Source organism: Pangasianodon hypophthalmus, chromosome 25, assembly GCF_027358585.1.
Source record: "Pangasianodon hypophthalmus isolate fPanHyp1 chromosome 25, fPanHyp1.pri, whole genome shotgun sequence".
In the NCBI taxonomy this organism is placed as follows: Eukaryota; Metazoa; Chordata; class Actinopteri; order Siluriformes; family Pangasiidae; genus Pangasianodon; species Pangasianodon hypophthalmus.
Genome location: NC_069734.1, coordinates 8,674,624 through 8,699,847, shown reverse-complemented (window position 1 = coordinate 8,699,847; position 25,224 = coordinate 8,674,624). Strand labels below are relative to the sequence as shown.

The following is a 25,224-nucleotide window of genomic DNA, read 5'->3' as shown; positions in this document are numbered from 1 at the left end:
TCATGCAGAGCTCTTACACACATGACTTAATTTCAGCTGCAGATACCAGTTAACCTAGCATGTGTGTTCATCGCAGGTCATGACTGCACTGCTTTAAGCAGCTCTTCTCCTCTGCAATCCAAAAAGTCCTTCAAACTTTTATCCAACATGAAGAGGGCAGAATTGAGTGTGAAATCCAACAGTGACAGAATCTGAATCAGCTCTTGACAAAGTCTTTACTCCAGATGTGCTTCCATTATCTGCTTAATGTGCCAAAAGAGGAACTATGCAAGCCTTTCTCAGCTCTATTGAGAGTAGCTACTGATAGTATATCTGTAGTTAATGAAGCCTGCTAGCAAGCTGGTGCCCCAAAAACGTCAGCATTTCATGTGCAGTCTGGACCTCATTAAATAACTTTTTCTCTCCTGCTTTATGATTCGACAGGACCTTAATTCAGTTTTAATTTAGCTTAATTCAAGTTAGATGTTACACACATCCATGCGTGTACTAAAAAGGAAAAGCTAGGTGTGGTTGGTTGATTGATGACCAGGTGCCACAAAATGAATAAGCTAATGATGCTGGGAAAAAATGCAGAACACAATCCATTCCTGATTTCATTAACTTATCTTCATGAGGGGACAAATATCATCAATTTAACCATTTATGATTCCGTACTTGTCAGTGGTTCTCATCTCTTTTGTGACTACCCTTTTTCCAACCCCCTAAATCATACTAAAACAACCTCCGTTTCTCTGTGCAAGGGATGCAGACTACACTGAGAGACTTTTTTTTTTGGCTCAGCTAACTGCCTTTCCTTGCAGCCACTCTGTCTTTCACCTTAAAATGCAGTGTGATAAATACTGACAGTTTAAGAGATTTCATGGAAAACTTGTTCTCAAAAATAAAGAACAACAATTACGGGGTTGGAGCTTTCCTTTTGGTTTTTGTTATATACAGTGGAGTCCAAAATTCTGAGACCACTTGTGAAAATGGATGTATTCAGGATGTATTTATTGATAGAGACTTCAAAGCACTTCTGTAAGTCGTTCTGGATAAGGACGTCTTCCAAATGCCATAAATGTAAATGCAAATGTAAAATATCACACTACCATGAGTGCTGTTATATTGAATATCAGCACCGCTGTGTTTCAGCCATAGGCACGAGGCCGCAAGTAATCATAGCTGTGCTGATACCTAGTATAACAGCATGTTTGTGAGTGTGATATTACTTTTATACAACAGTTCTATAAACAAGAAATTAATATTGAGTAACTGACATTTCAGATAGATCTTGGTCACATATTTTGTATATTTTTGGTCCGTCAGCAAAAATAGTTCCAGAAGCCACAGCTGGACAGAGTGCTGGATGTTGGCAACGCAACACACGGACTGACGGACAGTAGTGTAGTAACTGTTTCAGTGTAGTGAACTATTGCTAGAACTGTAATTTTACATAGCGAATATAGACAAGCAGAGGGATACAAAGAGAGAAATATCCCAGTGTGGTTGTACTAAATATCAGCACTCTTGGAACTGTGCTTGTCCAATCAAATTAGTTGATCAGGACTAACTGTGGTATAATAAAAATATATTATGAGCAATAACTTGAGTATAATGTAGAATCTTGAAAATATTTACGTGACTTTCAGAATTGCTTAGTATTTGGTATGTCCTTTTTCTGCAAATTTGTGTAAATTTGTAGTGTCATCTGAACACATGCTTCAATGGATGGCATCGAAGGAAGACTCAAGGAAAATCTGACCTTTTGTACAAAGGTAACATGGTCAATATCACAAATTTGCTTAAATTTAAACAGTGACCTAGAAATAGTGCAGAATCTTTAATATCAAAGATTTAAAATATTTCACATTTTCTTTCTTCGATTTAATTCTTTTAAAATTCTAAAACTTTGTTTATTTCCTCTAAAAAGGATTTTCAGTGTGGTCTCAGACTTTTGGACCCACTTACACCCACATGTGGGTGTATATATGGGATTGTGCAAAGATATCACAAGAATTTTTTTCCCTTGATTTTCTTTGTGTTTTTAAACGGTCTGTTAATACGACAATACCGTGAAACTGTTACATTTTTAGACTAGGTTATCCTACTATGAAAATTTCAAACTGTAACAACCCTAATCTTAGTACCGGGATATCGACTGAAAGCCACCATCTTTAGGGAGGTATAGATTCTTTAATATACTCTGAGGTGGAGGCTGCCATAGAAAATCATCAATAAAAAAAAAAAATCATACAATAAAATCATACAACAAAATCTAATAAAATATAATAGGATAATACACAAATATTTTTTAAAGAAATGGGTTCATATATAAATAAAAATTGGATTAAAGTTAGGTAAAGCGTACTTGATTTTTGGTGAAACATGTCTATAGGTCAGCAGGTGATAGATGAGAATGCAGAAATCGTTTGATGGATGTTAATTCCATTTGTAATCATACCTTGTCATGTATATTCAGATCTGTTATGCTCAGTGACAGGTGATAGAGCTTGACAACTAGCCATCAATAAATGGCAACACTTTAAAACGACATCTCCGTGAAGAAGGATGTCTGAATTCACAAAAACAGCATGTCATCATTTCCTCTTTCCATATATCTAATCTTTGCATGTCTTCCTTGTCTCCACAGAGGAATGAACTAAGATACTAAGGAAGGAACGCATGTCCTCTTCCCTGTGTTAATTCTGCTTCAGCTGCACTCTGAACACTCTCCTGGATCTCAACCTGAACCTGCCTTTGATTTAAAAGTCTTATCTCATTAGTCTGTTTATAAATAGCTCTAATTTTGTGGTTTTTTGCCATGTCTCCTGTGACCATGTTATGTCTGCAAAACTGAGCTGTGTTTACAAGTTTTTAGTTCAAGTCTGGAAAAGAGTAAATACAGAGACTCTGTGTATACGTCTAATGACTCACTCCCAGCGCTATTTGCAAAAAATAACAATAACTGTGCACACATCAAAGAGAACAGATGCTGGCTGAGATACGTTAAACAAGCTTGTACACCGTTTTGATCCCAAAAAGGATGTTCATATATAACAACACACTGCTCACAAACCTATTCGTATAACCTGTCAATTCCCTAAACTATAGAGGTGTGCAGTGGGACCTATGACCCAACAAAAATGTCAGTGAAGTAGGTGCTTTTTAACTCTCATGAGGGTGGGAGTGAGCAGTCAGCTACGAAGCTTGAGGGACAAAGAAAAGCCACATTAACACATGCAGTGTGTTCATTCAGTCATTCATTCAATCATCTTCAGTAACTGCTTCAGTAAATTACTAATTTGTTTGTATCTTTAGTAATATGTAGAACTAACACATTAGAAAATATTGGGGCAGGCCAAACAAAAATAAAAATGCATATACCATCAGGCACAATTAGTGATGTCATCTTAAGTGGACATATTCTTGAAACTTGTAATATCAGGTACGGGTATGAGTCAACAAAAAAATTTGAACCATTTTACTTGAACTATTTCTATACTATTTGTAAACAAAACTATTTTTTTTCTAGATATACTATAATATTTTTTCCATAACACTAAAGGACAGCTAGAAAAAGCTCTGAAACACCAAGTTTAATTTCAGCGGCACTTTAATAGAGACTTCAGGTTAAATCTCTATTAAAAGGTATCTAATAGTAAATTCAGTATAACTCTCTGTAATATTTTTTCTCTCAGTATCTCCCCTCTTCTATTACAAACACTTTCTCAATCCGTAAAATAGCACAAATGCTCAGCACTAAGGCATACTGTGAAATGTACAGCAACAGGATTATTCATTATGAGGACTTCTAATAGCACTTTGTTCAGCAATTCGTATTTTCAAACCTCTCCTTATCTTCCACGTGTGCAATAAGCCACATAGACCTTTTACAACATAATTTTGTGTAGTATAAGTGATGAAGTCCTTCATTTTAAAAACTCTGAAAGGGTGGCTGAAGGTTTCACACCTAAAGGTGTAGTTACACTGCACCTAAGCTCACACATAACACCCACGCTTAAGTAGTCAAGTGCAAAAGTTTGCATACCCTTAGGATAAAATGTAAAAGGAATGAAATTTATTCTAAACCAATGTGGTACAGTGTTAGGTTTCACAAATTCCTTCATTATCACAGCATATGTTCCAATAGCACTCTTTTTGATATACTTATAATGCAAAAGTCAAAATTAAGTCAGTTCGCAAGTTTGCATCTCCCTTCCTGAGTAAGTATTTTCTTATAACCCATATGCCTGACCTTTGCCTTTATAACTTCATGCCTCCAACTTCTCTCATATTATTTGAACAACTTTTTGATCATCTGAGTTGTAATATTGAGATCTCTCATAGACCACCACCCTGCACGTTCGTCCCAATGCACTGTTATAACTCTGTCAGATGTCAAACTGCCTTGTTCAGATCAGGTCTGGCAACTGAGAGGGTCATGAAAAAAACTTTTTCAAACTATCTTTTTTCTGATGATGTTACGTTATGTTATGGCTTGTAGGCTTGTAGTTATGCCCACGTCTCATTTGTAACTTAATAAATTGTAAAACAGAGAAACGTTTTACTCTTTGTCCATTAAAAAAAAAAACTTTAGGGGTGCAAACTTCACAGCATCTTTCCATATTGTCAAAAAACTTCTGAGGGTGATTTAAAAATTTTGAAACTAGACCAGTGACCAACAATTGCCTTACACCAGGTGGAAACTATTATGGACATAAAGAGTTTGGATTTGTGACTATATTAGATTTAATTACACAACATCATCTAGATTGTCTTATGTCTCCGCCTACAGTGACATCATTAATATAGTATATCAGATAAATATATATATATATATATATATATATATATATATATATATATATATATATATATATATATATATATATCACACACACACACATGTTTGTATTACTTTTGTGCTTGAAGCATTATCACTATTTTCATTCATTCATTCATTCATTCATCTTCAGTAACTGCTTTATCTTGGTCAAGGTCATGGCGGAACTGGAGCAATTCCCAGGAATGCTGGGCGGGAATGCAGTACACCACAGGGCAACATGCACACACTCATTTGCACATACAGGGGCGTTTAGAGTCGCCAATCCTACACGGACTGGCATGTTTTTGGGAGGTGGGAAGAAACCAGAGAACCCGATGGAAACCCACATGAATGCATCAAGAACATGCAAAACTCCACACAGACAGTAATCCAAGCTCAGGATCAAACCAGGAATCCTGTTTGCTATGAGGTGGCTATTGCTCCCTACTGTGCCACTGTGCCGCTCGCATTATCACTATTTTCCAAGAATAAATCTGCATGGAGATGTCGAAAAAGTTCTGGTTTGACAAAATAATAGAAATTGAGCATCATTTCATTATTCATCTATTAGAAAAATTCCTGTCAGCCCATGTGACATGCAAGAGCTTATCATAAAACTAGATATTTCCTCTTTCTGTTGCTGATGAACTATTTGTATTACGTTTTTACGGTCTTCAGTTTTCATTGTCAGACAGGAAAACAAAATGCAGCATTTACTTGTTTGGGCTGCTTAAGCACTGCCTTCATTTCCAATATTTTCACATTGCTTGACAAGAAGCCAAAAATACACACAAATTTTACTGTTTAACCACTGCTCCCCAATCAACACTGCATTCATTATATGGAGCATATTTTGGAACCAAGGATGAAGGAGAATAAACTAAGAGCTGTGGCTCTATACTCTTTAGCTAGCTCTCTTACTCTCCTCTCTCACACTCTTGTGCGCACACACACACACACACACTTACACACATGCGTTCGTGCTCACACGAGGACAGTTTTCCGAAAGGAACAGAGATCACTGATAATCTACATTTGAGACAGAAAGAGAGCTTTGGGAGTGGAGACGCTGCTGAAAAGCGATCCCTCGCTTAACTTTTTCATCAGCGGGGTAATTAGCGTGGAGAAAAGGCTTAGCACCACAGCACCAGGCAAGGTAACTCCACACTCTAATCCCCAACACAAATTGGATTTTCTTAGCACCGAGAAAACCTGTGTCATGTGCTGTCAAATCTCACACCCTCTCTCTCTTACTTTCCTTCACACACGTACACACACACGCACGCACACACACACGCAGAGACATGAGCAATAAGAACTCCAGGCCAAATATGTTTCATCTGATGTCTGTCTAAACGCACTTATAAAACACACTCCACAAAACTAATAATAACCAATAACTCCAGAAAGTCTAATAACCGTCCGAAAAAATTCTGCTCCTTTATTTGGTTTGTAGCCAGAGTTGTGAGGTGTGTATGTGATGAAGTGTCAGTGTGTGTTTTTCATGAGAGAATACAAAGCATGTTTGGACTTCTCTATTACATTTGCAGCACATTTTGTTATAATATCTTATAATATTCTGTGATTGTGTATTGTATCTTACCTAATCCATGTCATCAGCTCCACAGTGTCCGGGTCATAAAATTCTCTCAGCTCTGAAAGTTCTTCTGTCAGTTTGGGCCAGAACTAAAGTACAAAAGCATGCACACACACACACACACACACACACAGAGCAAGTGTGAAAGAGAGAAAGACAGAATGCTACAAAGATATTGCAACAGATTTAGGACTACTATAAACCACATACACACACACAAACACAGACACAACTGCACATTTTATGCTTGATTGCATATTGCAATTCCGCTGTTGACAGAGCAGAATTAACCCAGCAGGGGCAAAAATCCTCTTAAAAATAAATGCTTGGAGAATGCTAGCATTTTTTTTTTCCAGGTTTCCATGCATGGCTGTTTGGGCTAAGCACTTCCTGCCACCCTGCTGCCCAGGCAGATTAGAGGAATATGCAAACAGGAAAATGATCGCCTGCTGTAAATGCATTACCTTGTAATAAAGGAATGCCAGCAGCACGGCCGGAACGGAGTACCTGATCAACTTTAGCTGTGGAAAACACACAAACATGTTAAGACACAGCAAGAAAGAAAGGAAACGAGGTTTTGTTTTAGGTTGTTACTACATTGCCACCTAGTGAGGGAAAATCTGAAATGCAGGTGCTTTGCTGTGGAAAACATTCACTGAAACTCAATCTCCTCTCACAAGAGAGTAATGCAACTCTCAAGATACATCTTCACACTGAGATACGATCTATATCCTTGTTTTGTCAGGTTTCAGATTTACACGGACTGCATCGCTTATCTTCCAGAGCGGAGATGTTATTGCGGTATCTGGTAACACAAGCATGAGATCCCGCTGAGACTGAAAAAAAGCCAGCCATGGCTTAGTGTATTAGTGTATTCGGTACAATGATCCCTGCACAGAAGGTAAAATGATGATCTGCAAAAGATTATTTGACTGATAATCTTGTAAATCAAAGCTGTAAACTCCAGGGTAACGACATTAAAGAAGGCACTCGCTGCAAATCACAGTAATTGATGCTTAAGGAAAATATTGATGGTGGGTGTGCTGTACTGAAACACTTTATTTAGCCAAAACATATGGATAAAAATTTTCCAGAATCTACCTACTACTACTTCTGATAAATGTGGCTCAGGATGTGCAAGTTTTTACCACCCTGCTTAAATTTTTAGCCTTAAAGGTGCGGTTTATAAGGTTTTAAATTGTTTCTAATGCTATAATAATATTATTACAATTTATATTATACTTTAAGATAAACTGTATTTCACAATATTGCAATGCATGTTTCTGACTAGTTTCTTCATTTCAGGTTACTTTTAAAAAATTTTTCTGGCCCGGAAATTAGCTCCGCCCCAAACCTGACCAGCTTTGCAACTTTTAAGGAAGGAATACAGGAAAAACGTTTCATCAAAAGAATGGGGTCGAGTCAAGAGAAGGCTCGTCATTAGAGATTTGCAGCAGAACGCTCTAAAAATGACAAACTTTAATACTGCGTTAGACCAGGATATGTGTGTGAGATCTCACCTTTCCTTCAGTGTTGCAATGGATCACTCGCAGGCACAACGTCCACATCTCCTTACTGCACACGCCAAAGGCAGCAAAGGCGCACATGTGACCGGTCCACAGATACTTCATCCTGTAGCCAGAGACAACGTCACAGCTTTTCGCTGCTTTTGTAATAAAGAACAGCACCAGATGCTACAAACGCATTATCTATGAATGAGCATGCGCTCTCAGACCTTTTAGTATTCAAAAGACACCAGAGGGAATTCCGAGTGGGATATATTGCGATCTTTTCAGCAAAATAATTCAGTCCGCATTATTGTTTCTGCAGAAGTAGCCGAAACCACCCGCAGCTTGCGGCTTCCACTAATAAGATGGAGATTAAAGATTAGAACTGGTCTGAGTCAGTGGAAGAAAAACTGATAAAAAAGTTGAATTTCAGCAGAAAGAAGAGGGGAAAAAGAATCAGAGAGGGGATTTACGAATAATAAATGAACACAGGAAGGTACGTGAAAACAGTGAGGTATAAAACTTTATATCAGCTATACCTGACTGGTTTGAATTTTAAAAAGTTGCTGGAGTCTTCTGCAAACTTTAAGTATTAAACTTTTTTTTGTTGTTGTTGTTTATTTGAAAGGTCATGTAAAATGCAATGAAACTAACCAGAGGAAAAAACTTACAGAGTTGGGCACTATCAGAAAAATATGGTATCATAATACTCAAAGGAACACTATACTAATACTGGGTAGGGTCTCCCTACAGCCTCGATTCTTCGTGGCATGGAATCCACAAGATGTTGGAAACATTCCTTTGAGATTCTGGTCCATGTTGAGATGATTGCATCACAAAATTCCTGCAGATTTTTCAGGTGCACTTTCATGCGGTGAATCTCCCGTTCTACCACATCCCAAAGATGTTCTACTGGATTCAGATTCGGTGACTGGGAAAGCCACTGAAGAACACTGAACTCAACTGTCATGTTCATGAAACCTGTTTGAGACGACTTTTGCTTTTTTGACATTATCATGCTGGAAGTAGCAATTAGAAGATGGGTAATTTGTGGCCATGAAGGGATGCACATGGTCAGCAACAATACTCAAATACACTGTGGCATTCAGGTGATGATTGATTAGTATTAAGGAGCCCAAAGTGTGTCAAGAAAACATTCCCCACACCATTACATCACCTCCACCAGCCGGGACTGTTGACACAAGGCAGGTTGGGTCCATGGATTCATTCTGTTGGCGCCAAATTCTGACCCTATCTTCTGTGTGCCTCAGGAGACATTGAGATTTTACCAGTTTTACCAGTCTGTGCAGTTTGGGTGAGCCTGTGCCCACTGCAGCCTCAGCTTTCTGTTATTGGCTGACAGAAGTGGAACCTGGCGTGGTCTCCTCCTCTTATAGCCCATCCACCTTAAGGTTCAACTTGTTGTGCATTTTGAGATGCTTTTCTGCTCACCACAATTGTACAGAGCGTTTATCTGAGTTATTGTAGCCTTTCTGTCAGCCTGAACCAGTCTGGTCATTCTCCAGAGGAAAAATCTTTTACTACTTTTTGATCACAGGGACTGTATGTCCCTTCAGTAATCATTCGGCAGAACACTCAATGTTAAAAGCATGAATTGGTCTTAAAATTTCATGTCTGTATGTGGAACAAATAATGTTTTAAGGCAGAAAGATGTTTTCTACACACCACCAGTATACCATCCACCACTACAAGCCTGATAAAAGAAAAGCATGATGTCCCTTGTATCGATTTAGTTTTTGTTCTTAGGACTATCCGGTTCTGAATCTTCCTCTCTTTACCTCATGGTAGAGAAAGCCAGCAGGCCAAAGAAGATCGTGTGTAGGAGGTTGTAGGCAACGTCTGGACGCATGCTGAATGCCGTCTCCTCTGGGACTCCAGACGTTCTTCCAGCTCCAAACTCTCTAGACCAGACAAGGAGGAAAAAGAAATACACTGGGTGTCCGAAAAGTCTCCATACGTATGGGAAATTAACACTTTTTAGCAAAAAGTCTTCCAAAATTTTTCATACTTATTTTATATTATATACATATTTTTTTCAGATAGCCTTTAAGAATGCCTTTGACAAAAGAAGAACATATTCTCATGGCTGGATCGGGAAGCTTTAACAGGAAACATGGCAGGCACATCACACACAACACTGCTGCCAAACTGGGAGCCAAAGATGGGAGAGACGACTCCGTGTGTGTTTACAAAGAAATGCCAATCATGTAGAGGATGTTTTGTAAATAAAGTTACATTTTGCTAAAAAGTGTTAGTTTCCCCAGTGTATGGAGACTTTTGGGACACCCTGTAGACAGAGAAATGCTAAAAACGAAGGAGACAATATGAGTGATTCCATGACTGGGGAGCTATTTAGTCTGTAGAACTCTTAAAATGTAAACTTTATTTTAATTTGCAGCATAAAATTTTTAAAAAATGCAATTAACCATTCAAAACTATGTTAACCCATCTCAGATAACATGATTTCTGAGAATTTTTTTTACAAAGTTTCTCTGCTGAACATGGCTGCATTTTGCTCTTAAATAAGTAACAAGGTTGAGTTTGTTTTAGCAGAGAATTACACAAAATATGGTTAACTAGCATGTATGCTAATGGCATGACGACATTACTTAAAATTATTTTTTAAATTAATAATTTACTTTCAATCTTGGGTAATAAGCTTGTACGTTCAAAGTGGCCTCTTCAATCAATATCATAAATCATTGAAAATAAATAAAAAAAAAAAAAGAAAGAGAGTATTTACATTTCCTCCTCCCATGACCTTCAGAAAAATTAGAAGATGCAACTTCCTGTTGAACATGTGACTTATGGAATATTCTAAATATTTGATAGGGGTGAATGTGGTCAAGTAACAGGGCTAAAATATAGACTGTTTCATAACCTACAATGGATGACTCATGGAAAATGAGATGTTAAATGGATTCACATATTAATGCAAAAATATTAAGATTTTGAAAGCATTTTAATGACTTTATTTCAAGGAAAAATGTAGATGGGTTTTAGTATACTTCATGTTATTTATCTGAAGCATGTACATAGGTTGTTATAAGGGACACTTTAGCTATGTTTAAAATGTCTTTTACTTTATATGCATATTTGTACGTAAATGCAGAATCAATGGGATGAAGAAGGTACCCCAATCATGGAATCTCCCATAGAACCCTGATTATTTACAGATAGAACATGGATAAAACACAGTCTATGAGCAAAGGCATGGACCCATGATGAGTGTGTGAAATCTACTCAGTACTCAGATCACAACACTAGAAAGAGGAGCTATTTTAAAGAATTGATTGCACTCTACAACTCTTGATTGTTTCTCTGGGGAAACCATTAAAAGTTCTATGTAGAAGCCTAGAACAGTCTTTATCTATCAGAATGGGCTCCAATTAGGACTAAGATTAGCCAAAGAACCCTTAAAGAACCATTTTTTTAAGAGTGTACACATATACACTAACATAAGATTACAGGCAACACTTACAGTTTCAGATTTGTTTTTAGTTATTCCCTCGCAGTAATGTTTTATTGTTATGGGTATTTATCTAAATTTATCTAAATTTGTCTTAGGTTGCGCACAGGAACCATGTACAATTCCACCATCCTCAACTCAGTCCTCACATCCATCTTAACACAGGTTAATATTTCAGTAACACAAGAACAAAAATTGAAACAGGGTTTCTTTGGGATTGGTGTTATGTGTTATGAACAATACTTATAAAGCACTATATTAACAATTCATAATGTGTAATAAAGAGAGCGAAAAAGTGTAATGCATTTTCATAATTAATTATAACAGTGTGGTCATCGAACTGCTGGCTCACTGTCCGAAGCAGACTCTGCAAAGTATTTCAGCAGATGGAACTAAATATTTTAAAAAATATATATACTGTAGTGGAGCCGATAAATCTATGAAAAAATATGTAGGCCTAATAAAATTTTGCTCTAAAAAAGAAAAAAAAAAACATAGGCTGTAGATCAGTGATTCTAGTTGACAAAAGATGAACTAGCTCATCTTCTGTAGCAGATTCTCTGTTGCGACTTGGTGCAGTCAATCTCATGCATTTCTATAAATTATTTAGCTAAAGGCTCATCAGACCAGAGACGAGCTAGAGACATGACCTCAGAAACAGAATAATTTTCACAGACTTTGACTGATTTTTAATTTTATTTACCTCTTTGGTCTCATTTCCTGGAGTGTTTAAAAAAGTCAATGACAAAAACAGAACGTTTAAAGACGAATGGAAAGAGACGTATGAGGTTATTCTTTCTACCTTAAATTCAAAACACATCTCATCTGTTCAGAATCCATGACACTAGTCAAAATTGATAAAGTGAAGCGCCACTACAAAAATCAACATAATTTCAAATTCACTTTAGAATTCAAAAACTAATCACATTACGTGATTAGTCAGTGGTTAAGAAATTAAAAGGTAACTGTTGTTGCCATTTAGGCATGTTAGATGCTAATTTAATATGAAGAAGATTCTGTGCCAGATAGAAAAACAATCATAATTTGAGGGGAACTGTGAAACACAATACATAGTGCGGTGCTGTTTTTCATTAGAAACATAAACCCCAACACGCCTCGATGAAAAGCCAAACTTTAATCATAGTGCTCCTTGCATCGCTTGATCTCTTCAGTGTAGGGAATTGCTTTATAAGAATTAAAATGCTGAATGAGTGTCAGAGATGAATATGATTCACCAGTTAAAAGCAATCTGCATTGTATTTCACTGTGTGGTTCCATTTATGTAAAATACAATACACGCATTTCATAATACACAGAAAATGTTCCATACTGAAAAGCAAAACCTTCAGTGAATTGCTCTTACGTTGCTTTATCTCTTCAGTTGGAAACAATCAGTGTTACAAGAAAACACAGTCAAACCATCAGAAAATAATGAAAAATTTGTTCGTTCATGTGGATACCTTAGGTTGGTGAGAGCGGCAAGCGCCAGCACGATGACGAGTACTGAGAGCGTACAGAGGTAAGGGTACAGCAGCAGAGTAGCAGCTAAACGATCAAATGTGTCCAACGGCAACAAGCCAAACGCCTCCTCACACAGATACAGACTGGCATCAAAATCTCTGAAAAAGAGAGAGGGACACATAGGGACAATATATGCAATTTTCTTTGCACCCAAACACACCATGGGCCATTTATAGCAGTTTTGATTATGTACCATTGCACTCTAGTGAGAATGTGTGGGTGCAAATATGTTAATGATAAACAAAAAAATCGAAGATAATACTTATTCTACAGGTTTTTATTCCCAGCATTACTGCATCGACTTGTAATTTCTTTCTCAATATTACATGCAAAGCATGCATGCCAATAAAGTGATTAAATCAACTTTGAAATTGAGAAAAAAAGAATCAGAGAGAGAAGCAGAAACTGGGGAGATAGATGATGTTAGAGGAAATGTATAAAAAAAAGTAAAGTCTGAGGTGTGATACAGTCATTAAGCCCTGGAGCCAGGGTGTAATGTGAAAGCGTTGTAATATCCAGTGAATGAGCAGATTATTTTGCGTTCCAGATGACATTTTTCACAGCAGCGAGACCTCTATAAATCACAGAGAATTAATGGCTCTGTCTAGCCTCAGTGAAGAGATGAATCCTGAATAAAACACTGCATTAATGGCCCTGACTAATGACAAAAGGTTCAAATTTACAGAAGGGAAGAATCCAGGTGCAAAACCTACCTTGTAGCCCCCAAGCCAAACTTAGCCTTTATGAACTTGAAGATGTGCTCGTCCGATCTCAGCTGCAGGACTCGCTATCATTAGGAGCAAAGAAAAAGTGGAAAAAGGAAGAAGTGTAAGCTGAATTGAATTGAGGCATTTTGTCTAGAGAGAATGAAGTAGAGATAGATAAAGTGGGACAGCACTCTAGAGGCAATAATCAGAAAAATACAAGTCCATCAGTGGGATTCAGACTATTTGAGGATGATTATTACAATAAATTGTAACAATATGCTCATCTACACCTCCCCTATCACTAATCACGCTAACCAATTAACGGAAAAGGTTTTCCCTCTTGTTTCTGTATTCACACCAGGCTTCTTGCCTCATCACTCATTTTACATGCAATCCTATGGGAAGCGTAAGCAAGGCAAGCTGAATGTAGATGCTTTTAAAAACACTCCTGTCATCATTTTTTCAACAGAACAGAGAGCTTCCAAAAACTTCACATCTTCATTAACGTGCAGAGTGAAACCAAGCTTTTTTTTGTTGTTGTTTTTTTTAAAAGCATCCAACCAATCACAGGTTGCAGCTCAGGGGGTAAGCAAGAAAAAGCAAGAGTCTTGTGTGTGAAATCAAAGATATATCACCACAGAACAAATCAATCTAATTTTGCTAATAAATCTAGATAAATAATTCAGGTAATTAGCTGCTACAATCAGTTTGATGTGAACCCAGCAAAGTATTTCTCCAATCCAAATTGAATACTGCAAAAAAAAAAAACAAAAAAAAAAAAAAAAAAAACTGCAGAGCCCATAAACTAATAAAAAACAAAGGGGAAAAAAAACTATGGCTATAGTTAAACCTATGGGAATGATTAGTTTTCATGAACCAGCTTGGCATCTCTAGCTGATCCTCTATTGCGGCTTATCCAATCACATGTGTTTATGTAAATTATTTAGCTGAAGGAAGATCATCAGATGCATTCATTTATGAGCAAGGAATTTTATGTAAGTGGATTAAATATTAGTTGAATAACCTTGTGATAGAATATTTTCGCCCTGACTCGGAACTGATGTAGTCCATGTCTCAGCACTCACCTTGGCTGAATAATTGATGATGAGAGTTAATGCGAGCACCAGGACTACATGAAGAGCCAGCTTTCCTACACGCATGACAAAGCCTCCCGTCTTCAGTCCCGTCTGAGATGCACAGAAAAAAAAAGAGCAGAAAAAGAAAAGAAGCATTACAAACAAAATAAGTAAAGCAGACATGATAATGAAAAAAGTTCATTGCAATTACAGATACTGGCTTCGGAGCTGTTTCACTTTACATAATGTTCAGTTATTCACTGTGTATACACATTCTGTTATACAACATTAATTAATCTGCACTCAAGAATAGAGGTAAAGATTATCTGGGTATGATGATGGCTGCCGAATGGAGCAAAAAAAAAAAAAAAAAAAAAGCAAACAACAGCTCAAGAACACTGCACAAAGATTATAAATGGAAATAGAGGATATATATGTATGTATATATAAATGTATATATATATATATATATATATATACACATATATATATATATATATATATATATATATATATATATATATATAGTGCAGGCAGAGTGTTTATGCTGGGTAATTCAACCAGATGATTAAAAAAAGACAGGAACTAGATTGTCAAGTACATAGTGTATGATTGAACAGTTCAATTTTCGACCCAAGCACATTTATCCAGGCAAGCTAGCAATTGAGGAATTAAACAATTAATCTCTGTTTTCACAGTCGCATTTGTTAAATTGGCTCCTTATTTACATAAAAAAGATTTTGCAGAATGGCATGTTAGGCATCTAGGCATGTTTCAAAGGTTAAAATACAACATTTCTACTGTTTTGTAGATGTTATTAAAAATAATAATAATAAAAAAAATCACACAAGTTTAACCAAAACCTGAATTGTCATCATTTTTGGCTGTCATCCGATGGGTTTTCCCAGACCAACACACATATACAATAAAACTATAACTATATTATCTTCAGTTCTATCATTACAGCTGTGTGTTATCTGCATGTAGTGACACCAAACAATGTGCTGAGGAAGAAAGTGAGTCCAGCTTTAAGATGGCACTATCGCTGTTTTTATTTGCATAATATACTTTTGTCCATTTTCATGTACGTCAGCGTCATACAGTGCCAGAAACCACAAAAACAAGATGTGTGCGAGACACAGAATAAGTATATAATACGATAGGGATGTTGTTTGCACCATGCTCAACCAGTGCCTATAAAACTCCTGAACCCAGAGCATCACAGGACTACTGTCAGTTTTTTTTTTTGCAACGTTTCCAGATGTTCTACATTCAGTTTTCTTAGTTATTAACTGTATCTCAAAAAGAAAAATCATAAAATGTGATGACTGGTTGAAAAAGTATGCAATTTTTTTGTCAAAATAACAAACTCAATATAGTAATAAACTCAATATAGTCTTTTTCCCGTTTTCGAAAATGGTTTCTGAGTTTCTATATTTTTCCAGATTTGGAGACGAATGCTTTTAAATAGGATACTTTTCCAGACTTTCCCCAGTGAACACTGTCTGATCAGAGACATCCATCCATTACTGGGCTGGTCTTGGCCTCAATTAAAATGGCCCATAAAAAGACATTGCTAATGGTCGACATTTGGTATATCTACGCCTTCTTTGGTCCATAAAGTTTGATGATTTGTATATGAACACGCTACTAATCTTTTCTTCATCTTGAAATAGAAGTATTTTTCTGGGCAAAATCTAGATGTCCAATTTACATTACCAAAAAACGTTTATGTTTTTTTTTGTGCAGAGTAGGTCCAGATGTGCCGAATAGCCCTTCTTTTAGCTATATTCATACATATTTCACATTTCAAGTATCAACTTTCCCCCTAAATAACCACATTTAACCTACTCCACTGAGAGTCAAAACAAAACAAGCTCCACTTGAGTCAAAACAAACCACCTTTAGTGATTCCCTTGCATTATGGTAAATGAGAAGGCTGAATTTAGGTTCATACCTGGAAGTGTTTGATGAAGAGCACAGCCACGATGAAGCTGAGCACCAGTGAGCCCAGCAACATGGAGTTACAGAAGTGCAGCAGCCACACACACAGCAGACTCACGACTTGTACCAGGTACAGAGACGTCGCCTACACACACATACAGGGAGAAGGGATGTAACCGAATATTAATACATTATTTGTATTGAACAGACAATGTGTTCACAGGAGTTGCACTAATATTTCTATGGATATTTGGAGCACTAAACAGATACAGATACATATATAGATATTGACATTGTGTTACACACCTAATATAGAGGTTTACAAACACGAGACACTTCTGTAACCCTGAGTTGATGCCTCATGCTGTGTTTGCACGCGTGTGTTACCTGCTCGGTTGTGAGAAAGTCCAGTGAATCAAGAGTGAAGATGAGGAAGGCCTGCACCAGTAGGATGAACTGATTAAACTGCCATGTGAGACAGAAACAAAGCGTGCAGACAAACACCAGCCAAAGCACCACCCTCTGCGCAGAGAACACACACACACACACGCACACACACACACACACACACAGCCACACACAATGTTAAACCCCAACTCTCCAACCATCAGTACAGGATGTCCCTGTGATGGAGAATTCTTCCACCACATAACCATCTGTCTGAAGGATAGGTTGATGGAACATCTCACACGGTTCAGCACCAGCTCAACACTAATGTCTCTTTCAGATTTCTCACCAATGTTTATAAACCTCCATCTGAGCTGTTACATCACCTCAGCACTCAGACAAAAAACAGAACAGTCAATAGAAGAAATCTAAACTGTGCGGCTGTCAAAAGCAATGATGCAAAAATCTTCCCCAGGATTCGAGCTGCACAATTAATCGTAATGGAAATATGATCATGACTTTTAGATACCTTGAATAATTAAGCGTGACTGACTGCGATATTGGTGAGCTTAACTAACATCAGGTATGCATACTCATATTAACCAACATACATTATATGGCCACCTGATCATCACATCTGTATGCGAGTCTTCGCCAAACTGTTGCCACAAAACTGGAAGCACACTACTGTCTTTGTATGATGTAGCATTACAGTTTCCCTTCAATGGAACTAAGAAGCCCAAACATGCTCCTGCATGGCAATGCGCCTGTGCACAAAGCAAGGTCCATAAAGACATGGTGTGCCAAGGCTGGAGTGGAAGAACTCGAGTGGGCTGCACAGAGCCCCGACCTCACCCCCACTGAACACCACTGGGATGAACTGGAACACCATCTATACCCCAGTCCTTCTCACCCAACATCAGTGCCTGACCTCACTAATGCTCTTGTGGCTGAATGAGCAAATCCCTACAGCCATGCTCCATGATCCAGTGGAAAGCCTTCCCAGAAGAGTGGAGGTTATTATAACAGCAAACGGGGAATAATTCTGGAATGGGATTTTCAAAAATCACATGAGTGTTATGGTCAGGTGTCCATATAGTGTATCAGTTTTTAGATATACGTACATTTTTAGGCATACGTACATCACTTTTCACCATATAGTGTATCAGTTTTTAGATATACGTACATTTACATTATCCAACATAGCACACGTTGTTTATTCATTTGAAAGAAAGAAAGAAAGATAGGAAGTCTGAAGTGCAGGCAGGCAGGCAGACAGATAGAAAGAGAGCGATAGAAAGACAGATATACAAAGACAAACAGAAAAAAAGGCAAACAAAAAGACAGACAGATACAAAGACAAACAGAAAGACAGGCATACAGATACAGAAAGAGAGACAGATATAGAAAGGTAGAAAGGCAAAAAGGCAGACAGACAGACAGGTCAGTCAGTCAGTTGGTGATGATGCTTTCAGTATTGAAATGATAAAAATCCATGCTCAGAGTATAAGATAGAATCAAAAGAAGAACAGAATCATGTGACTCATGTGAATCATGTGTCTCATGTGAATCATGTGACTCATGTGAATCATGTGACTCATGTTACATACTGTGATTTGTGTGAATCATGTGACAGATGAGTACCTGGTGCTGCAGCCGGAGCTGAGGACGCAGGTAGCAGGTGATGGCAGCGACCTGTAGCGCAAAAAACGGCAGAGACCAGTTCTCTCTCAGAGAGATGGTGAACTCCACACGTGTTGTGTCTACTCTACACACACACACACACACACACACACACAGATAGAGTCAGTACTTTCGCTCACAAGGTCATATTCTCTATTTGAAATATTCCTGTTTCTTAGAAAAAATGCATCAATGGAATTATTCAGAAAGCCTTTCCCTGAAGCCAAAACCTTTCAGAATAGCAATGAGGTCCTGTTTCATGAGGGAATTTTAATTGCATCTGTGTGTGTATGCACCGTACCTGTTGAGGATGTACCAGACTCCAGCGAGAGTCCCAGCCAGCCATGAATCACTGAGCATCCAAGTGGTGAGGAAGAGAGCGAGTACATACACTGCTTGTAGAGCAAACACAGTGTAGATGTAGAAGTACACTGGCTCGAGGTAGGACTGTATACACAAAAACACACACAAAAGTAAATATTTTTGTCATTGGAAAGACCAAGCATGTCTAGGAAGTATATACATATGAAAGTAATATATTTATATGTATGTCGGCCATTTCCACCTGGTGAAATTTGGACTTGTTCAAAATATATATAGTTCTGAAAACTGCAGGCTTTCATAAAGTTGAATATGTTACTCTTTTGCATGTTTCTCAACCAGAAGTAACATTGCCACAGCAATCCATGGCCGGGAGACAATGCAGCAAACTTGGTCTTGCTCTCTGGGTGGGAGGGATGGCATACTTCCTCTCACCTGTCAATCACAGTGACATTAGCCAATCATGGGAATCTACGAGCTCATGTATGCGGAAGAGGGCGGATAGCGCTTTCCTCAGAGTGTATTACACTGTCCTGTCGTGCAGCATGAGCAGCAGTATGAAAAGATGAAAATGACTGCCTTCACGTGTCTCGGAGTAAGCACACGCTCGCCTTCACTCATCTGACTGAGCACTAACTAAATTTCTTGTTATTAAGGCCTTTTTATTTGGTTATATAAACATGTTAAAACTCCTGTACAGAGTGTGTAAGCGCTCTTCTCTGTTTTGATGATGATATGATGGTGCAGGAGCATTGGAGACATTTTGACAGCCGGAATCTAATTACAAACTTAACTGATTAGGCTTATGTCTGTTTCGCTATTCAAAAACATGATCAAATCATGAGAAAATCACACTCAGCTAGCAAGGTTTTAGACCTCTTTAGGCAGACTGTTTTTACCACTGCATTTGTTAAACTGACTTCATGATTTCTGCAGGAAGATGCCAAGACAAGGTTAAAAGGAAGCTTAACTATATATATTTTTTTAAAATCCACAAATGTTTTCTTAAATTAGGGATGTGAAAGTATTTTATTGGGGAAAAAAACAATTTTGACCAACATTTTGGTCATTTTTGGCTGTTTGCCAGAATTCAGAGACATCTAACGGGTTTTTTCCCTTGACGGACACACATATACAGTTGTATATTGCTGGTTATGGATTATATTACAAAGTTCTTATACTAAAATAACTCTTTATAAACATTAGGCTATACCTGAATGGGTAGAATCCTGTAGAGTATACTCAGCAACACCTCCTGATAGATGTTCATACGCTGCAGAATATTAATAGTCCTCATAGACTCTGTCTTGTTGTCATTTATGAGCTCAGATAGACCTGCATACACACACAAAAATAGTTTTCATCATCTAATTATCACCAAGCAGAATAATGCTATTAATACCGAAACCTAACACATTAAAACCTTAAAGAGTCACGCTTTACATCAGCATTCACTGAACTGACATTTACTGCATTAGTTAACATTAACAAAACAATAATATATGTTAGCACTTCATACAAATTCACTTGCATTAATTAATGTTTATTCAATCTATAACTGAAAAATAAATGTTACTACAGTCATTGCTTATAATTAACTGGGTGTTAATATTGAAACTCATTGTGCAAATGTAGCTAAACCACTGCAAATATATTAATTAGCAGGGATGTAGCCATATTTCTGCCAACAAAAATGCTTTTAAAAATATTTGACCAAAAAAGTTCATTGTATTGTATTATTTATTGTCAGCTCATTTGTGTGCAGTAATGACCTCCTGACTTGTTAATAATAGTGTTTTTATTATATTGTAGTTATCTAATTAATCATTATTTAAAGCTTTTCAAAAATAAATGTCAGCGTTCAGTTGAGGATGCAAGTGCAGGTACTCAATGCTTTTATTAAACTTGGCAAACAGAACAAAGACGTTCCAAAAGCGTGATCAGAATACAGGCAAGGGTCAGGCGAGGCACAAACAACATGAACTAGGGCAGGTAGAATCAAAACCGTGAACAGCAAGCAAGGTCAAAACCAGCGAGACAAACAATGAATCAAACTGCTCAGTAATAGACTGGTACAGAGAGACACAGAGCGTATACTTCACGCTGAACAAGGAAACACGAGGGCTATAAATACATAAACATACATAATCGAGGGCAAACTGAACACAGGTGAGAGTAATCATGAAACATTAGGGAGACAACAAATGACAAGACAAGGGAGGAGACGAGGACGGGGTGCCAACCCATCACAGGGCACAATCGCACACAAACTCACACACCCATTCACAGACTATGGACAATTTAGAGATGCCAATCAGCCTATAACGCATGTCTTTGGACAGGGGGAGGAAACCGGAGTACACTGAGGAAGCCCCTAAAGCACGAGAAGAACATGCAAACTCCTCACACACAGGGCGGAGGTGGGAATAGAACCCCCAACCCCGGACGTGCTAATCACTAGGCCAATGATAATAATAATAATAATAATAATTATTATTATTATTATTATTGATCAGTAACAACCACAACATTACTACTACTACTAACAATAATAATAAATCCTGCATTTCAGTTTGACCCAAGGTTTAAACTGCCACATTTGAGAGTGACAAAAAGGGATTGTAATTTAACATCATTATAAAATTTTCGTTTTCCAAAAAAAAAAAAAAAAAAAAAAAAATTTAAAAAAGAACGGAAGAACTTAAACACCAGATAAATGTCTCTACAATGTCAAATTGACTTGTATTGCTATTATAATCTGCTTACACAAACACACATACTTTGAGTTTGGGTTTAAAGCCATATAGATCTCACTTAGCAATGCAACAGAGACTAAGTAAAAATTCCCCATATAAACATATTCAATAAATAAGAGAACATCTAAGCACACTCCAAGCCTATTTACATGATCATGTGCAATTGCTCAGAAACAATAAAGCAGCATCCAGAGAATAGCTATAAGCATTGTTGCTGCAGCAGTCAGTTTCTTCTTGATGGCTAATGGCTTAATTGTAATGTTCCCCCCAGCCTCCCCATGCTGGAGCACCAAAGTGATTTGGCTCACTTATAGCACTTTGAGAAAGCTCCTGTTTTATTATTTCTCTTTTAGAACTAGCAGAGCTCCCATGATTGCTCTCGCTTTACACAAACAGTAACGGAAAACAGACAAAGTGGACTGGGAGGCATGACTGGTCAGCTCATTACTTCATTTATATTTCATTCAAGTTTCCACTGGCTGGATGATTGAACCAAGAATGGGAAGAGCAAGCTGAACGCCAATTAGCAAGAAAGCTTTGGAAAAGCACAGGAGGAATGAGGTTGATTTAAAGAAGACGCATACGCACTTTTAAATAATTTAATGAAGCATAGCAGAACTATTTGATAGTTCTACTCTTCTGAAATCAGCTTGACTCTTCCAAGGGCACTTGGACATCGATGCAGAAGCACCATCAACATCGCTCTCAGTCTAATTTATCTTAAAATACAGAGATGTCCAGAACTATTGGCACCCTTCATGCAAAAGAGCAAAAATTATTATTAATAATAATAATAATAATATAAAAAATGACACATGATAACACATGTTTAACAAGGTTGGAGACACTTTTACAGGGATCCTAGTCCACTCCTCCATGCAGAATATTTTAAGCTCCTTTATATTCTCAGGTTTGTATATGGATTTCCCTCTTCAGTTCAGACCACAGCTTTTTCAGTAGAGATCAAATCCCATTGATGTTGTATTTCTTTAACCATTTGTTGAAAGCTTGATCTGGCAGAACCTCCTGGCAGAGGCAACTAGGTTTTGGGCTGAAATTACCCTGGTACTTAGCAGAATACATGATGTTATCAATCTTCATTGAGCGGAAGCCATGAAACCGCCACAAAGCATCAGTAATCCATCATCATGCTTTACAATGACTATCAGGTGCTTTTCCTTGTACGCAGTCCCATTATTGTTGCCAAACATGCAGATGTTGAGCATTACCAAAATAATTTGGTATGATAAGGTCTCTTCTGATCATAACACATGATGCCATTAGCTCTAATGACGCTTGGTGAAGTTCAGGCGCTGCATTTTGGGGCTTCTACTTTTTTTGCAATGCTTCCAAAAGCTTATTATTATGAAAGTGGTATTTAACAGTTGATTGTGAAACTTGACAACCAGGAAGGAACCTCTTGATACGGCCCTAATTGTGCTTAAATAGTATTTTAACTGATTATGTTTATTTTTTATATTCGTTACCTGATTTGTTCAACATCCCTCTGTGCCTGTTGTGTAGAAAGTTCTTTGTTTTTTTTCCCATGATAATGTATGGATGGGATTTGTACATGCATGCAACCTCATATTTATACCCATGGTAAACAAGACATGGTCAAAGGCACCAGCAGAGTTTAGAGAGTAGAGATGGCATGGATCTGATGCCCAGTATCAGGCTGATACCAGCAAAAAATCGTTGATTGGATATTGGATAAAACATTTTAAAGCGTAATCGTTTTTAGAGAAAATAATATTTGATGGGTTTCGGTATCGGTTTCGGAAAAGAAATGTGGTACTGTGCCATCTCTAAGACCAAATTAGAAACAATATACATTTTTCAGGAATTACAATTTGCTTGGCAGTGGTGGACAAATCACTAGTTCCGGCAACCCAGGACAAGCAGTTTTCTACTTGTATTTGCAGAGCAAACAAGTCATTTCAACAACCAGAAAACAACAACAACAACAACAAAAAAGTTTTAATCTGGTATGTATGTTTAAACTACATACATGCATGTTACTACAGCGTGTGCTTACTCATTCCAAAACTCACCGCCTGCTGAACTACACACATTGGCCATAGCACAATCTGGTAGATGGTAGAACAAAATTGACTGATGAGCTGTCATGTAGGCAAACTCTCCTGCTAATGTAATGTTTATTCGAGACAATCATTTTATGACGAGTGCCAATAATTCTGGAGGGCAATATATGTGTACGTTAAGTTTGCGAACAAATTGAGGTTACTGGTGTTCATTTCAGACCATGTGCTCCTCTGCGTTTTATTTGTATGAAGTTTGTTTTGTTTTAGTTTGTTGAAATTTGTTTTGTTTAGTTTGTTTTGCTTCTATGGAAAAATGCAAGCACTAACTGCAGTCATGGAGTGTACTCGCGGCTTACACTCGAATCTCACCAACTGATAGACTTTTAGTTTGGCAACAGTTGTACTGCTGTCTGCTCTGTTTAAATGCTGTACATTTGGACTGGATTCTGCTGGACTTGTAAATCACTTTGGATAAAAGCGTCAAAATGTAAAAATCTGGCAATGTTTCCATTATTATAGAGAAAAAAATAGAAGTGCCTTCAGGCCATTTGGACAGCAGGTTTCAAAACTGAATAAATCTCCATACCTTCCTGTATAGATGAGGCGCTCAGCATCTGTTTGTAGTAGGAGTAGTAGAGGCCACATTCTGTCCGAAAGGAGATTTCACGCTCCACTTCCTGCCAAGAAATCCAAAATATGACAAATGAGCAGAAAGATAAAATAAAAGTTATGACATATGGTGGCTTCTGAGTATGTAACAGATGCTTATTTAAGTGGTACATTATTTTCAGACAGATGTTGGCATAATGGAGTTACAATAAAAGTTGGAGACAAACAGGTGCAATAACTATGGCTGGTTAAATTAGATCTTATAGCAATCCCTCCTGTTTAGCATGGATTTAAACAGGTATGAAGAAGAAAAACTCCAGCACAGATCAGACAAACTATTCTGTAACAACAAATAAAAACTCTGATGGACCGAAGTCCCATCCACGGTGTATTCCTGCCTTACGCACAGTGTTCCTGCGGTAGGCCCCGGATCCACTGCAACCCAGACAAGGATGAAGCGGTTACCGAAGATGAATGAATAAATGGACAAACATATCAAAAGCATAAGAAATCATTTACAATATGAGAGGCAAAGAACAACAACAACAACAAAAAACACATTTTATTAAGTGCATCATTGATCCCTGCTCTTGCAGACCCAACTTTGCTCCAAAGTTTACATCTTACACAGTTTCTTCAGTTTCATTAAGAGGTAATGAAATATAAAACGTGTTAATGTGTCTTTTCAAAACACGGAAAAAATGCACTGTAAATCCACTCGAGAAATAATAAAGTACCAGTCGCAACTTTATGACTGCAGAACTCATTATAAAGTC

General features: G+C 37.5%; 1 protein-coding gene across 3 annotated transcripts in view; it reads right to left on the bottom strand.

Moving 5' to 3' along the window:
• dpy19l3 (dpy-19 like C-mannosyltransferase 3) overlaps positions 1-25,224 on the bottom strand; it is a 52,564-nt gene that overhangs the window by 17,288 nt on the left and 10,052 nt on the right. For all 3 annotated transcript variants that reach the window (XM_026937520.3, XM_053229595.1, XM_026937519.3), the window contains 13 exons: positions 24,426-24,516; positions 20,252-20,373; positions 19,019-19,164; positions 18,679-18,802; positions 17,035-17,169; positions 16,661-16,792; positions 14,713-14,814; positions 13,634-13,707; positions 12,860-13,018; positions 9,709-9,831; positions 7,922-8,033; positions 6,866-6,922; positions 6,408-6,490 (listed from right to left, as the gene is read on the bottom strand). In XM_026937520.3, coding sequence (XP_026793321.2) covers positions 6,408-6,490; positions 6,866-6,922; positions 7,922-8,033; positions 9,709-9,831; positions 12,860-13,018; positions 13,634-13,707; positions 14,713-14,814; positions 16,661-16,792; positions 17,035-17,169; positions 18,679-18,802; positions 19,019-19,164; positions 20,252-20,373; positions 24,426-24,516 — 1,460 coding nt within the window. The remainder of the gene's footprint in view (positions 1-6,407; positions 6,491-6,865; positions 6,923-7,921; positions 8,034-9,708; positions 9,832-12,859; positions 13,019-13,633; positions 13,708-14,712; positions 14,815-16,660; positions 16,793-17,034; positions 17,170-18,678; positions 18,803-19,018; positions 19,165-20,251; positions 20,374-24,425; positions 24,517-25,224) is intronic.